Raw genomic sequence first — 16963 nt, 5'->3', positions numbered from 1 at the left:
GCGTACATATTTATGTTAGTTCTAGAACTATGTACAACCTTTCAGTGTAAAAATTACGTATAAATAATCATTATGAAAACATGTATTAAATCCCGGTCTATTTTCATTATTACAAACTCCTCAAAAAAAGATGACAGGCCGCGCATCCTATTGTAGTGTGTAATTTTCCGCCGGGGAGCCGGTGCTACTGGGATTTCTTTTGTCATAAATCTTAAATATTGAATCCATCTTTTTCTTAAGATGACTCATCCAATTCTAAACTATAGAAATTTAGAACTATTAGAAAGCAATCAATGCAAAAAAAAAAAAAAAAAAAAAAAAAAAAAATTCCGCTTGAAACTAAGTACTGTCACGTGACGTTTTTCTTGTTTTGATTATTTTTCATATTCAACATCTGGTGCCAACTTTTTAAAGTCTTTTATTTTTTACCAGTAGTTACCATTTGGTATTTTTATATTTTGTCATACCTTCATCTGAAATAAGGGACACACTTGAAGGTTTAATAAATAACAGTGACGACATAAATTTGAATGAGTGCTGTCATATCCTTTATGTCCTTGGTATTTATTCAAAATTGAAAGATAATGCGATATTCTATAATGAACATTCAACTTTTTTTAGCCATAAACATTTTACAATGTCATTCAGTTGGAAAAGAATAACGAAATAACGAGAAAACATTAAACTTGTTGACGAAATAATATTTCGCTTCTAATGACGTTCATTTGGAAAATGCATTGGTTCATAAACATAATAATTTAAAATCCTGAAACAATCCAATTCAATTATTTCAGACCGTCGTTTCATAAAATATTCCCAAATTCATTTATTTTTTTTACTCTAACTTGAAACATTTGCTGTTATTATTTTTTTTCGAATGGGACGTCGAAATAAAACATAAAACCAACAACAAAAAATATGTGAAACTGAATTAATTTGATATAATCAAATCCTTCTCTAATTAGAATTATGATGAAAAACTTCAACAAAAGGAAGACCGACAACACTATATCCCATATCAAGGGCCATTTTAGCCAGTCCCTCTGTTTCAATATGGCGCTTGTAGACCACTTCAGGAAATAGAAGACCACTTCGGAAACAATCGGCTTTTACCATTAGCGCACATCCACCAACGCCATCTAGTTTGACTACACGACCATCACTTTTAAGATATGGTAGTAATATTCTTTCGCTTCCACCGTAACACTTTGAAACAGGCGCATCTGCTGGCATTTTAGACTGATGTTTTAATGAACGTCTAGTTTCTTTCCAAGAATTACAGTCATTAATAACTTTATATTCATGATTCTTCCTTAGACATGAAGCGACAACGACATCTGATTTCGCAAACAACATTTGCTGCACCAAGTCAACTGGAAACTGCTCAACGTCACTGTCAATCCATAAAACGTGATCGAAAACAGAATGCTGAAGAGCATAGCGTACAAGGCGATTTCTGACCGCTGCTAAATGAAAGCGTTTGTATTTTTGATAGTCTACCTTATACCTGAAGTCATCTGACCCATGAATTCTACCCGACAATTTTAAATGTATAACTCTAGAATCCCTAAAACTACCAAATAATTTCAAATCTTGTGATATATTTAGTGCTTTTTCAAATGTTTTGTCATTGCTACCAGATTCTCCGAAAAACGCAGACATCAGATTGTGTGGATAACTCAAATTCATAATCTGGGTTTGAAATATTTCCAAAGACTTTTCAGCATTTCTTATTGGCGTTAAAATCATAACACTCTGAGTGTAGTTTGTTTCAGGTAGCGCTAGGTACTGCTTGTTTATATCATCATTTAAATACGGTACCATATGTGTATCAACATGCGGAATATCTGGTATAAAATTTAACGGGTTATTAATTGACCCCCTGCTATCACTATTTCTTCTTTTCGCGCCTCCATTTGACACAAGTTCTTGAATGTGTTTACGCGGAGAGTCCATTTTTACGTTGTTCGTACCTTTTAGAGCTATTTGTGGTAATAGTAAATCCAAAATTATATCACTGTTTTGCAAACGTTTGACTATTTGTAAACTTAATGTAGTATATATTAAACTTAAACAACAAGTTATAAGCACTATCATCTTGAAGGTAATTCTTCGCCTCATCATTTAAATCCAAAAACGAATACATATAGTACGTTTCAACTAATATATTGTACATAAGTGAGTATATATGAGCCATGCCATGGAAAAACCAACATAGTGGGAATGCGACCAGCATGGATCCAGACCAGCCTGCGTATCCGCGCAGTCTGGTCAGGATCCATGCTGTTCGCTAATAGTTTCTCCAATTCCAATAGGCTTTAAAAGCGAACAGCATGGAGCCTGACCAGACTGCGCGGATGCGCAGGCTGGTCTGGATCCATGCTGGTCGCATACCCACTATGTTGGTTTTCTCATGGCACGGCTCATATAACTTCGTTTTTGAAGTATATGCGTACTAGTATTTGACAAATTGGGTTCAATATTTTGTAGAGATCGATATACTTCTGTGTATATGCAGTGGTAATTATTTCAAAATAGCTTGTTCTCAAATTACCATACTTTTAAAGCTTTGTAGTTAACTTAAATGTTAAAAACTAAATTACTTTTAAAACCGATTTTCTTGTCGGTTAATAACAGTTTTACAGTATACTAGCAATTTATAAAATTTTAGTGTACTACGAAAGACCCGTGGTGACATTTCAACTTCATTATTTCACGATTTCTGCTTCCTGATTTCACGATTTCCACTTCATGAATTCACGATTTCACGATTTCCACTTCATGAATTCACGATTTCACGAAAAAACTTCACGATTTCATGATTTCACGATTTCTTGATTTCACGATTTCCACTTCATGAATTCACGATTTCACGATTTCTGCTTCCTGAATTCACGATTTCCACTTCTTGAATTCACGATTTCACGATTTCCACTTCATGAATTCACGATTTCACGAAAAAACTTCACGATTTCTTGATTTCACGATTTCCACTTCATGAATTCACGATTTCTGCTTCCTGAATTCACGATTTCCACTTCACGAATTCACAGTTTCACGATTTCCGATTCATGAATTCACGATTTCACGATTTCCACTTCACGAATTCACGATTTCACAATTTCAACTTCACGAATTCACGATTTCATCACTGTGAATTCGTGAAGTGGAAATCGTGAAATCGTGAATTCATGAAGTGGAAATTGTGAAATCGAGAATTCGTGAAGTGGAAATCGTGAATTCATGAAGTGGAAATCGTGAAATCGTGAATTCATGAAGTGGAAATAGTGAAATCGTGAATTCATGAAGTGGAAATCGTGAATTCAGGAAGCAGAAATCGTGAATTCGTGAAGTGGAAATCGTGAATTCATGAAGTAGAAATCGTGAAATCGTGAATTCATGAAGTGGAAATCGTGAATTCAGGAAGCAGAAATTGTAAAATCGTGAATTTATGAAGTGGAAATCGTGAATTCAGGAAGCAGAAATCGTGAATTCGTGAAGTGGAAATCGTGAATTCATGAAGTGGAAATCGTGAAATCATGAATTCTAGAAGTGGAAATCGTGAATTCAGGAAGTAGAAATCGTGAAATCGTGAATTCGTGAAGTGGGAATCGTGAATTCAGGAAGTGGAAATCGTGAAATCGTGAATTCATGAAGTGGAAATCGTGAAATCATGGAAGCAGAAATCGTGAAATCGTGAATTCGTGAAGTGGGAATCGTGAATTCAGGAAGTGGAAATCGTGAAATCGTGAATTCATGAAGTGGAAATCGTAAATTCAGGAAGAAGAAATCGTGAATTCGTGAAGTGGAAATTGTGAATTCATGAAGTGGAAATCGGGAAATCGTGAATTCAGGTAGCAGAAATCGTGAATTCATGAAGTGGAAATCGTGAATTCATGAAGTGGAAATCGTGAAATCGTGAAGTGGAAATCGTGAATTCATGAAGTGGAAATCGTGAAATCGTGAATTCATGAAGTGGAAATCGTGAATTCAGGAAGCAGAAATCGTGAAATCGTGAATTCATGAAGTGGAAATCGTGAAATCGTGAAGTGGAAATCGTGAATTCATGAAGTGGAAATAGTGAAATCGTGAATTCATGAAGGGGAAATCGTGAATTCAGGAAGCAGAAATCGTGAAATCGTGAATTCATGAAGTGGAAATCGTGAAATCAAGAAATCGTGAAATCATGAAATCGTGAAGTTTTTTCGTGAAATCGTGAATTCGTGAAATCGTGAATTCATGAAGTGGAAATCGTGAAATCGTGAATTCATGAAGTGGAAATCGTGAAATCAAGAAATCGTGAAATCATGAAATCGTGAAATCAAGAAATCGTGAAGTTTTTTTCGTGAATTCGTAAAATCGTGCATTCATGAAGTGGAAATCGTGAAATCGTGAATTCATGAAGTGGAAATCGTGAAATCAGGAAGCAGAAATCGTGAATTCGTGAATTCATGAAGTGGAAATCGTGAAATCAGGAAGCAGAAATCGTGAAGTAATGAAGTTGAAATGTCACCACGGGTCTTTCGTACCCACCCGATAGCTGTCCCGTTTTATCGGTTTAGAGATGTTACTAAAAATTGGTCATGATAAAGTTTTCTACCAATTTCAATTATTATTTTACAGATGATATATATATTTTTTTTTGGTGAATCATTTTAACTTTTACTGCTTCACCTTCTATTGTAAATACCAGTCCTTCGAAATGAATATTTCATTATTTGGTAATCAATTTAAGATAATAATGGTTAAGGTCTCGGACATCAAATCACTGGCGACTCATCGATGTGGGTTTGAGCCTCACTTGTGGCGAATAATTCTTTAAGTATAAAAGTCACCAATCTGGCTTACGGAAGGTCTGTGGCTCTACCCAGGGACCCACCCGTAGGAGGGGTACCTTGGGTCTTCCTCCACCATGAAAAGCTAGCAAGTCGCCATACGACACGTGACGTTTAACCCATCAAAAATATAAATAATTGAAAGTAAAAGATGTGTGATCCATTTCGTTCGTTAGTTTCTTATTCAATTTACCTATTCAAAAATATTCAGTGAAGAGAAATTGAAGTTTAAACCCAACAGCATTGTTAAAGGACGCTTAGCTTATCTTACATATCAGTTAATTTTGATATTATTTTGACTGAAAAAAATATCTAGATAGTTATCCCTTTTACCAAATGCATCAAGTGTACCATATTTAGAAAGCACAAAATGTACAGTATTGTGAACGAATTCCCCAAGCACAATATTAGAGCTAGCTCTCATATAAATCCTTGTTCAAGTAATATTTATATCGAAAAAATGAAGATATTCATGTGTTATATGTATAGATATTTATAATGTTAAAAGTGGACTAGTTAAAAATGTCAAGCCATATATGATCAGTCTAAAACGGCATACAAGTGAATTCCTTACGTGTACACGATATGGTAACAGATGACACCATATGTTAAAACAGGGAAAATTAAAAAAAGCAACAAAAAGAAATGGCCACGTTCTAAGAACATAATGCCTTCATACCGAAGACTGGGGGTATACAGTATTATACTAAACGGAACATGCATACATGTAGACAAAGTGAAACATGCGGACAAAAAGATAACAAAAATGGTATCACAAACTTTCATCAGCAGATCTGCCTTTAACCCATTCTGCTCTAAATTTCCAAGAAAGTGTAAATAAAAGTAATCTCCTTTCAGATGAATCAATTACACTAGCGTAATATGTAAACAACAATGCTCGGGTAAATTTCTATGAAAATGAACACGAAGCTGGTAGAGACTTACCCGTTTACAGTTGGACACTCTTTGATTGCGTCTGACGGAAGAGGGGGAGGACTCTATGATGAGCAGTTTTTAAATCCTACCAGGACTGAACTGTTTTCATATTTGTCTTCTGGCCTGTTTCGTCGGGCCCTTAAGGGTGTTTCTCTTGTTGCTCTGTCTTCTGAAAAGGCATTGAGTACATACGTTTTTGGTTCTTAAGGTTTGCTTTTTATATATTTATACACGAGCATTTTTGTGTTTTACATGCCATGCCTTTTTGTTTCCATTACGTGTGTTAGAGATTCACCTGGAGGGGATTACTTTTATTTACACTGTCCCGTGTCTTTGGAACATGGTGGGGGTAAGAGTGAGGTTGGGTGCGCACCATAAACCGGTTTAAGCTCCCCAGTGGTGTTTTTGCCACTGACCGTTCCAAGGCGGTGCCCCACTGTGTTCCTTTGTTTGTTCGTTTTGTCCTTGTGTGTTGACTTTGTGTGCGCGCGTGTGTGTATGCTTATTCTCGTCTTGTCCTTATGTGTTAGCTTTGGGTGTGTGTGTGTGTGTGTTGTTCGATTCGTCCTGATGTGTAAGCTTTGAGTGTGTGTGTGGTGCACGCGTTTGCGTGCTGTGGGGTTCGATTTGAGGAGGCTGCGCTTTTGGTGCGTGGCACTCCCTGTTTGATATTTTTCTTTGTTTTTTTTTTTACCATAAACCCTCAAGGGCGATCACCCGGGTAAAACACAAACGTTCCGCTTGCTAGCTAGATGAAAGAATTAGGATTCGAATCAACAGCGATGAGGTGAAAATTTGCGGATACAAGTTACTTTATGTCAATGCAGTTATCAGGTGACGATATATTTGCCTATCCTACAATTTATACGTTTATTTATTACATTAACATTGTCAGCTGGTGGGAATAAAATCGTATTAAATAATTATGAGATAGTGTGCTAGTTTTTGCATTGTTCTTCAAGTTGTTCTACTGATATAATATAACAATTAAATTTTGGGTAATTAGGGCCTTGATAGGTTGAGTCCTTCACAGATTTGTGAAATTTGCTTGTTTCATTGTAAGACTGAAATATCTTTCACGAGTGAACACCAGTTGCAATAATTTCACGAGTGGTACAGCCAGGAGTGAAAATGTTAGAATTGTGTTCATGAGTGAAAGGTATTTTGATATTACACTGAAACAAACAAATTTTCTTTTTATTTCATGCTTTGACTAAAATTACCTATTTCATAGTTTCTTACCAGCGAAAAATATATTCGATATTTTTCACTTTGAAAATACAAGATATCTATATTTCACTCTTACATTTCGTAATTTCACTAAAAACATGTCATAAATCTTGTTCATACAGAGATGAAATAAAGTCTTCAAAGGTATTGAGCTTGATTGAAAATGGATATAAACTGATAGCATCAGAAACAAACATAAGCAATATTTTTTAGTCGGAAGCACGGCATGTGTCATATTTACCATCAATTGCATCTATCCTATACCTACACAGATGTTGAAGGGGCCTCCGTGGCCGAGTGGTTTAAGTCGTTGACTTTGAATCACTTACCTCTCACCAGCGTAGGTTCGATCCTCACTTTGGGCATTGAATTCTTCGTGTGAGCTGGCTTACGAAAGGTTGGTAGTTCTTCCCAGGTGACCGCCCGGGATGAAATAATGCACGTAGGGGTACCTAGGAATTTCCTTCGTCATCGAAGCTGGGCAGTCGCCACATGACCTAAATTGTGTCGTTGCGACGATAAACCCAACAAACAGATGTTTATCTATTTTGTTGGGGTTAGCGTCGTACCAACACAACTATAGGTCGGAGTCATGTGGCGACTTTCCAGCTTTGATGGTGGAGGAAGAACCCGTGTGTCATTCCGTGTATTATTTCACTAAGAGCGGGCACCCGGGTAGAACCATCGATGGATGACTAGATGGCTTCCTCACATGTAAAATTCAACGCCCCGAGTGAGGTTTGAATTCACATCAATGAGGGGCAATTGACTTGAAGCCTGGGACCTTAACCACCCGGCCAAATAGTAGGAGAGATTGGCGCGTTAGATTGGACAAATAGCTACGTTTAAAAAGACGAAAAAATGACGTCATTTTATACGTCGTATTGTACGCTGGGGGTAACACTTTATGTTAAGTTATCAAAATTTCATAAAGATGATTTAAAATTATCCTTAAAATCTCTTTATAATTGATAAGGTTTCGTAAGTATTTAGAAAAAAGAGGTAAGTTTCAGCCTAGGATCGAAATATTTTCAGTCGAGTGAACTTAAGAAGCAAAAGGCATATTTTCACAAATGATGTAGCCATAAAAGTTCATGTAAAATCTGATGTTCAAAAGTGAAAGAGTCCGCCCGCTTAGCTCAGTAGGGAGAGCATTGGTCTACGGATCGCGGGGTCGCGAGTTCGATCCCCGGGCGGGGCAAATGTTCTTCGTGACGATTTGATCAAAGACATTGTGTCTGAAAATATTCGTCCTCCACCTCTGATAATTCATGTGGGGAAGTTGACAGTTACTTGCGGAGAACAAATTTGTACTGATACAGAATCTAGATACACTGGTTAGGTTAACTGCCCGCGGTGACATGACTGAAAAACTGTTGAAAAACGGCGTTAAACTCAAACAGACAAAAAGAATGAAAGACTATTGAATCGTACATGTGATACAAACACATCCTTTCATTTCATGTCTGTCTAATTGTTTTAATTAATTGTATCAATGTCGCATACAAAACCGTCAGTGCAATATTATGATGTCACAATGTTAATGTAAGGAAATGATGATTTCAATTATAAATTTATATGCCAAAAACGCATGCAGTTTTTTGTTAGTCCTGGAACAATGTACGATCTTTTCAGTGTAAAAATGTCGTATAAATATTCACTGTAAACATGACTTGTATTGAATCCTCTATTTTCGTTATTACAGATGACTGGCATCCTGTTCGCTGGAGCCGGTCCTAGCAGGATTTTTGAATAGATTTTATGCATTTCAAATTAGGTTACCGTTATCAGTTGCAGAAAGGCAAGTTACCATAAACCTTAAATATTGAATCCATATTTTTTTGGCCCATCCAATTCTAGAACACAGAAAGTTAGAACCTATACAAATAAATAGCTTGAAACATGAAACTGTACAACAGTCGGTAGAAATTGTAGTACTTATATGATAAGTGTTACGTCACATTTTTCTTGTTTTGATTTCTTTCTATATTCAATATCTGGTGTTGACTTTGTAAAGTATTTTGTTTTGTACCAATAGTTACTAGCTGATATTTTTATGTTTTGTCATACCCTCGTTCCAAATAAAGGACACCTTTGAAGGTTTAATAAATAACAATGACGACATACATTTGAATAATAGTGATATCGTATTCTTTATGTCCTCGGTATTTTTTCAATATTGAAAGATATGTGCTATTCTATAATGAACATTTCATTTCATCCATAGATATTTGATAATGTCATTCCGTTGGAAAAGAATAACGAGAAAACATTAAGCTTGTTGACGAAATCATTTTTCGCTTTTTCTGCAAGAATTTATTAAACGTTCATTTGGAAAAGTGCATTGGTGCATACAACAATTATTCAAAATCCTGAAACAATCCATGATTTTAGGCCGTCTTTTCATAAAATATTCCCAAGTTGATTAATGTTTTTACTCTAACTTTAACCATTTGCTGTTATAATTTGAGTATGTGACATCGAAATGAAATGAAACTGTACGTGGAACTGAATTCATTTGATATAATCAAATCCTTCTCTAATTAGAAATGATGAAAAACTTCAACAAAAGGAAGACCGACAACACTATATCCCATATCAAGGGCCATTTTAGCCAGTCCCTCTGTTTCAATATGGCGCTTGTAGACCACTTCAGGAAATAGAAGACCACTTCGGAAACAGTCAGCTTTTACCATTAGCGCACATCCACCAACGCCGTCTAGTTTCACTACACGACCATCTCTTTTAAGATATGGTAGAAATATTCTTTCGCTTCTACCATAACATTCTAAAACAAGCGCGTCTGCTGGCATATTTGACTGATGTTGTAATGAATGTTCTGTTTCTCTCCAAGAATTACAGTCATACATCCCTTTATACATGCGATCCTTCACAAGACATGACGCGGCAACGACATCTGATTTCGCGAACAACATTTGCTGCACCAAGTCTGTTGGAAATTCTTCAACGTCACTGTCTATCCATAAAACATGATCGAAAGCTGTATTCTGAAGAGCATAGCGTACAAGACGATTTCTAACCGCTGCTAAGTGAGAACGTCTGTACCTTTGGTATTCTACCTTATGTCTGAAATCATTTGACCCGTGAATTCCACCTGACATCTTTAAATTTATAACTCTACAATCCATAAAGTTATTAAATCCTTTCAATTTTTTTGAAACATTTAGTGCTTTTTCAAATGTTTTGTCAGTGCTACCAGATTCCCCGAAAAACACAGATATAAGTTTGTGTGGATAGCTTAAATTTATAATCTGGGTTTGAAATATTTCCAAAGACTTTTCAGCATTTCTTATTGGCGATAAAATCACAACTCTCTGAGTGTAGTTTGTTTCAGGTAGCGTCAAATATTTATTGTTAACATCATCGCTTAAATACGGTACTAAATGTGTTTTCTCGTATCGAACATTTGGTATAAAATTAAAAGGGTTATATATTGACCCTAGACTATCTTTCTTCTTTTTTAATTGAATTGTCTTTGTTTCATTGCTCTTTTTCCCAGTATCCATTGATTTAACATTGTCTAGGTTAGTTATATTCTTTCTTATCACGTCTCCATTTGACGTCTCGAGTTTTTGATTATATTTAAGTAATGATTCTTTCGTTGTGTAATTCCGAAAATTGCCAGCAATTATATTTGTAGCATTCCATGCTGATTGTTGTATTAGTAAGTCCAATGCTCTATTACTGTTTTGAAAACGTGTGGCTACTTGTAAACTTAATATAGTGCACATTAAACTTAAACAACAAGTTATCAATGCCATCATCTTTAAGGTAATTCTTCGTCTCATCATTACAGATACATACGTATATCCAAACGAATACCATTTATCTATGTTCCATTTATCTAGTACGTTTCTGTTGAACCATTTACGATTTATAGTTTAGTGTATATACTAAGTATATATATTGGATAAAACTAGCTCCATATTTTCGGTGACATCAAAGGTGAGATCGATATACTTTTATGTGCATTCAGTGGTATTTATTTAAAAATAGCTTCTTCTCAAATTACAATAATTTAAAGTTGACATAGATTATGAATTGAACGTTCAATTCTTTTTTAAGAACTGAAACTAAAGGGTTGACGGCCGTGCCATTCGTAAATTTTTTTTAATTAACCTAAAACTAAACAATTCAAAACTTTATCACATATGAATGTCTAATTCTATAACGTCCTAAGTGTTCATCACCATATATGAATCTAATTCTACAATGTCCTAAGTGGATATATCACGACGTCCCATATTCCGCTTTCTGCTAGTCACAATTAAGAGTATGAAAATAAATTTGAGAAAGGCACGTGTATTAACATGAAAAGTATTATGTAGTTAGCACAAGCATTTCATTGAAAAAAAAACAAACAAAAAAACAAACACACACACAATGAGCACAATCTTTTCTCGAGTGTGTGTTTCAAAATGATGAATTTAAAGTTAGTATTAAAGCTACTCGCCCACAGTTTGGGTGATTTTTTTTCAACATGTTCATTTCCATGAATTTTAGAATAGAATGTACATATGACACAGAAAAATGATAAAGTAGGTGAAAATAAATGTTAGATATTGATTAAAATGCAAGATGAATGTAAATTTTATGCGATATTTCATACGCGTTGCAACTTTTTACTACCTTCTGCACAATATTTTTGGTCATTTATAAGAATATCTTGCAAACATTTTATGTCATTAAGTTTGTACCACTGGTCACTTTCAGAGTACTCACTTTTTATGCATTTTTGAAACAAATTATTTTTTGCCTAAAACATGTGGGTTAGTCCCTTTAAACCGACATTCAAGTGTTCATATTTATAGTGAAGTCGTGTGTAGAGATTAGCCGTTCATGCTTTTGTTTGTTTTGTTACTAAGATGGTATAACAGCATTAATTGAATAAATACTGATCTGTATAATATTACGTACGTTGAAATGCAATATTGTAATTACACCAGAATGGCGCTTGAATGGACCGTAATAATGTTTTAAAATACATATTTAAGTGGAAATCATTATTATAATCTAGATTTGATTTTAACATAACCGGGACAGTCAAATAACGGTCACGAACAAAGTGTTCAGGGTGAGCTATTGTGATTGCTCGCCATCCGTTCGTCCGTCCACGCTTTCCTCAACAACATCTCCACCTAAACCACCAGGCCAATTTTTCAATGAAACTTAAAGATGGTCTTCTATAATTTTTTCCAAAAGAATTGAATTCCATACAGAACTCTGATTGCCATGGCAACTGAAATAAAAAGAAACTTTAAATATTTTCTTGTCCAAAACCACATGTTCTGGTTTGTTTTTTATATTTAGTGTGTAGCATCATCTAGTGGTCCTCTACCAAGATTGTTCAAATTATCACCCCCAGGGTCAAATATGTCAGTACGATCTAAATTTATAGTAAATAAAGGTCGATGAAATGAGTTTTGTTTGTGGTTATAAAGTCTACAATCATGGCGCGACATTGGCAGAACTGAGGAGATTCATATAGATACATCTCCGCCCCTATCCGGACCAGTCAAACCTCCCGACAGAGAAGCTCTATGAGAACAGGCGTATTTTGACACGAACTGACTGGATGTCTCAGCATAATTTTGTAGAAAGACATATTTGTTGACTTTATTATGTCGTTCTTTAACAGAGAGTGCATATGCACATATCTTCCTCGTGGGATATTGAATGTGCCAGAATCATTACACATGTACACATTTTTATTCTCGCGAGCATTTTCAGTGGACATGTGTCATATCACATTGACATCTGTATTATTTTATAAAAATATAATATAACTGCAAGAGTTATCTAATGAACTGATAATTTGGGGAAATAGACGAAAAGTAATAATTCTGATACAGAACATTTGGATCACTGCAATACATATATTTGGTACATGACGGAGCAGCTTCCATTAAATAAATCATGTAATCCAAAGAAAACCTTACTGTTCAATTTGATAGAATTTTTCATGTATTCAAAGTACAGACATTTAATACGAGCATGCTGCTACTCTGCTAGTGATTTTATCTTACCTGTCTGGAAGGCAGAACTCACTTAGACCCCCACTACCCCGGGGAATCAGCCACTTAAAATTGTTTGTTGCCTAGGGTGGGGCAGACAAAAAGACACTGGAAAATCTGAAAGTCGCTTATTTTTCACTTCCAAAAAAACTACCTACACAGGATATTTATTTGTTTTCGTGTAAGATATAAATTAATTTCATCGAGTGAGCTTCAAAACTGTATTCTCACGAATGGCGGAGCAAAAACACAAAAAAAACAACACAAAAACAAACCAACTTTCTTTTTATTTATGCTTTTCTGCGATAAAAGACAAAATTACAGGCACGTTTCGTTTTTTTCCGATTCCCCGCTGAAAGCCCCAAATACCGACCAAAGACCAAGTGATCAAATACCAACGAATATGTTTCAAAATATATCAAAAACAAATATTTGTTACGTATGCGAGTATTTTCTACCAAAACTCATGATTAAAAGTAAGCTCTTCATTGCTCTTGCTGACAAGGGCATAGCGTTTCTGTTCATACAAGGTGCAAAACGAGGCAGACGATAAAATGGCTTCACTTCACACTTGATTTATGCACTTAAATTACTATAAAATCATTAAATTCGCTGAAATTTCGTTCAAATGGCAAAAGAGACTTTTTTCCTGTGGACTTAATATTAGCCCTACATATTGAGAAAAAAATCAAACTACACAAAATCATAGAAAAAAGTTGTTCTACAAGAAATTGAACAGCATACCAACATTTGGTCTAATGGCATAGTAACATAATTCAGAAAAACTGATATAAAGGGCCCGACTGCGATAGTTCATCGCTTTGAAAACACATCATTTTCACAATACTGTCGCATATCTTTACTTTTGATGCTTTTGCAATAACGTCCTGCTGAAATTTCATCTAACTAGGTGGAACGTAGTTTATAGCAATTGTTTATTTAGATTTTATTTACAAATGGCAATACTTTTTAAAAAGGGAGGGGAGGGAGAGGACAACTTTCTGAGAATATTATTTTGAGGATGAGAAGGTATTTCTAAACCCGTTTTTTATGGGGATGTGGTTTACAAACTTCGTAAGATATTGGGTCATGGTAATTTTCCAAATGTATTTGGTAAAATTATAAAACGTTTTATTAAAAGAGGTTACGACGCAACTGTTTTAAGACATACCGCATGTTTAGTGTTCAACCCGTTTACAGTTGGACACTACGCTTCCCTCTTTGATTGTGTCTGACGGAAGAGGGGGGGGGGGGGTGACTGTATGATAAGCAGTTTATAAATCCTACCAGGACTGAACTGTTTTGATATTTGTCTTCTGGCCTGTTTCGTCGGGCCCTTAAGGGTGTTTCTCTTGTTGTTCTGTCTTCTGAAAAGGCATTGAGTACATACGTTTTTGGTTCTTAAGGTTTGCTTTTTATATATTTATACACGAGCATTTTTGTGTTTTACATGCCATGCCTTTTTGTTTCCGTTACGTGTGTAAGAGATTCACCTGGAGGGGATTACTTTTATTTACACTGTCCCGTGTCTTTGGAACATGGTGGGGGTAAGAGTGAGGTTGGGTGCGCGCCATAAACCGGTTTAAGCTCCCCAGTGGTGTTTTTGCCACTGACCGTTCCAAGGCGGTGCCCCACTGTGTTCCTTTGTTTGTTCGTTTTGTCCTGATGTGTCGGCCTTGTGTGTGTGTGTGTGTGTTCCTTTGTTTGTTCGTTTTGTCCTAATGTGTTGGCTGTGTGTGTGTGTGTATGGTGCACGCGTCTGCGTGCTGTGGGTTTCGTTTTGAGGAGGCTGCGTTTTTGGTGCGTGGCATTCCCTGTTTGATATTTTTCTTTGTTTTTTAGGTATCCAATCGTTCTGGACAGTACGGCTGAACATGAAATGGTCAGGTAGATTGTTTGATAAGATATTGTTCGTTTATCAAATATTTCTACGTTTTGATGACATTCTCCTTTACCTGAAATTTACACAATAAGTCATATTCAATTTTCAGAAAATTGAAAGCGCTGGCACAGCATGTATAATAATTATGTACCAATATATTGTGTACCTGTAAGTTACAGCTGTCCTTTGTATGACCCTTTAGAAATAACAGTATGACAGTTTACTGATAATTGATGTTAATTATAATATTGTTGTTACTTGAACTATGGTTACGAGAAGTGAGAAAAAATATCAAGGATCGACTAAAATGAAAGAGGTCATTGAATTCTCTCCAAAAATGACACTTGTTTAGCACTAAATCAACACTCTCATTTACCAACAATCCCTTAACATCATTTATCTATCTCGTAGCACTTGCAACGGAATGGCAACACTATTACACTAGTGTATCTGAAGGATAAGCAAGGTATATCCAGTTAAAGTACTTACTTTAAGAAGTTTACATATTCAACATTTGTAAAATATTCAGTGCCTATAAACTGTCATATTTTAAGAACTAGTGTAAAACAAACATATGCTCAGACAGGAAAAATGTTTGGATAACTAATTCTGCATACAATGGATACATGATACAATGTAGCGTGATTGAACTTCGCGCATCGTTCCTAACTCGAAATACGCGAAAATTCTTCTACGCGAACAAAAAAATGATTTCACACTATTCTTAGTGATGTTTGAGGTATCCTAGTGGGAAGTTATAAAAAGAGGTCCCAGTACAGTGAAAAATATATCATGAACATATCAAATATATTTTTTATTTATATCTCATAAATTCTTCCAAAGGTATACATAAATAAAGTTCCTCGTATGAACTTGATTCCTAAACTCAATATTTGCTTAAACTTTGTTTTTTTATTGTTATCACTGTCAAGTATTAATATATTTGTTGTTTGGATTTTGGACAAATACTTACACATTTCAATGGATTTTGTAACTATATCGGATGTACGTTTTAACGCCGCTATATCCATTTAGCGGTTTCACAAACATTATACAAAACTTTCACTATAAAACAGATGTTCCAATACGAAAAGCTATTTTGTAATGATATGATTTACGCCAATTTATCACGTTTGAAGTCTGGTGCAGTCAATAGGGATTTACATTTTACGAATTTTTGTTTGTTTTTAAATTTACCTTATTCTAACTTTTAGACGTCAATGAACTTACGTACAGTTGTGATAATCATTAGACATTGCCCACAACTTCCATTAAAATGTTTCAATATTTAACATGGATAACAATGAAAATGTGAAGTTAAACGTAACCAATGCATAAATATAAGTTAACTCAGTTCCATTCCTCCATTTTAGTTTAAAAATTCTAAGAGGTGTATCTTTTTCTGTAATATGTACTGAAACGTAATATTATCATAAATTTTTTAAGGACACGTGTTATTTCTTCGTTTAACGTCATATTTGTAAATCACATCTTACTTGATGGTGATTTTTCAGCTTTTTATGATGGTAGAAGACCAGGTGCCCATCCTTGCACTATTTAGGCACGGGCATGCACCTGTGTAGAACTACCGACAATAAGTAAGTAGGCTTAATGGCTTTCTCTGTATTGGTTTGTAAAAGGAGATAACACCACCAGTACTAAATATTAACGTTTACTGGTTTGCCTTCCATTGTAAATGAAATCTTTCGAAATGATCATTTGTCAGTTGTTTTTTTTAAGTTAGAAATTATTACATGTGTAAACGTTAAGATCCATGCTGTATGGCACTCGAAGCTTTGCTTACAGTCCTCCGAGACAATGAAACTCTTTTCTTGTCAGGATTAACGAATATGTTGCACTTGCTGCTGAAAATCCATTTTTATAACACTTTGCAAAGTCCTATTACTCTCTTGATATAGAATTGAAAGGTAATGTTTTTCCTAGAAGTCTGTACAGTTTCTTTTATTTGGCTTGATATCTGATCTTGGATGAACAAATCTTCTTTTTCTGGTGATAGTCAAGTAGTGAGTTCTCAGTCTTTTATT

General features: G+C 35.2%; 2 protein-coding genes across 2 annotated transcripts; both read right to left on the bottom strand.

Annotated features, from left to right (window-relative positions):
• Window positions 1-957: 957 nt before the first annotated feature.
• Window positions 958-1956, bottom strand: LOC123555901 (uncharacterized). Its single transcript, XM_045346488.2, has one exon. The coding sequence runs from the start codon at window positions 1954-1956 to the stop codon at window positions 958-960; it is 999 nt and encodes a 332-aa protein (XP_045202423.2).
• A 7588-nt stretch (window positions 1957-9544) lies between these two features.
• On the bottom strand, window positions 9545-10810 carry LOC123555902 (uncharacterized). The gene has a single exon (XM_045346489.2). The coding sequence runs from the start codon at window positions 10808-10810 to the stop codon at window positions 9545-9547; it is 1266 nt and encodes a 421-aa protein (XP_045202424.2).
• Between the last annotated feature and the right edge of the window lie 6153 nt (window positions 10811-16963).

The sequence above is a fragment of the Mercenaria mercenaria genome, chromosome 7 (genome assembly GCF_021730395.1).
Source record: "Mercenaria mercenaria strain notata chromosome 7, MADL_Memer_1, whole genome shotgun sequence".
Lineage (NCBI taxonomy): Eukaryota > Metazoa > Mollusca > Bivalvia > Venerida > Veneridae > Mercenaria > Mercenaria mercenaria.
Note: the sequence above shows the minus strand (reverse complement) of the source record. Positions and strands in the feature narration are given on the sequence as shown.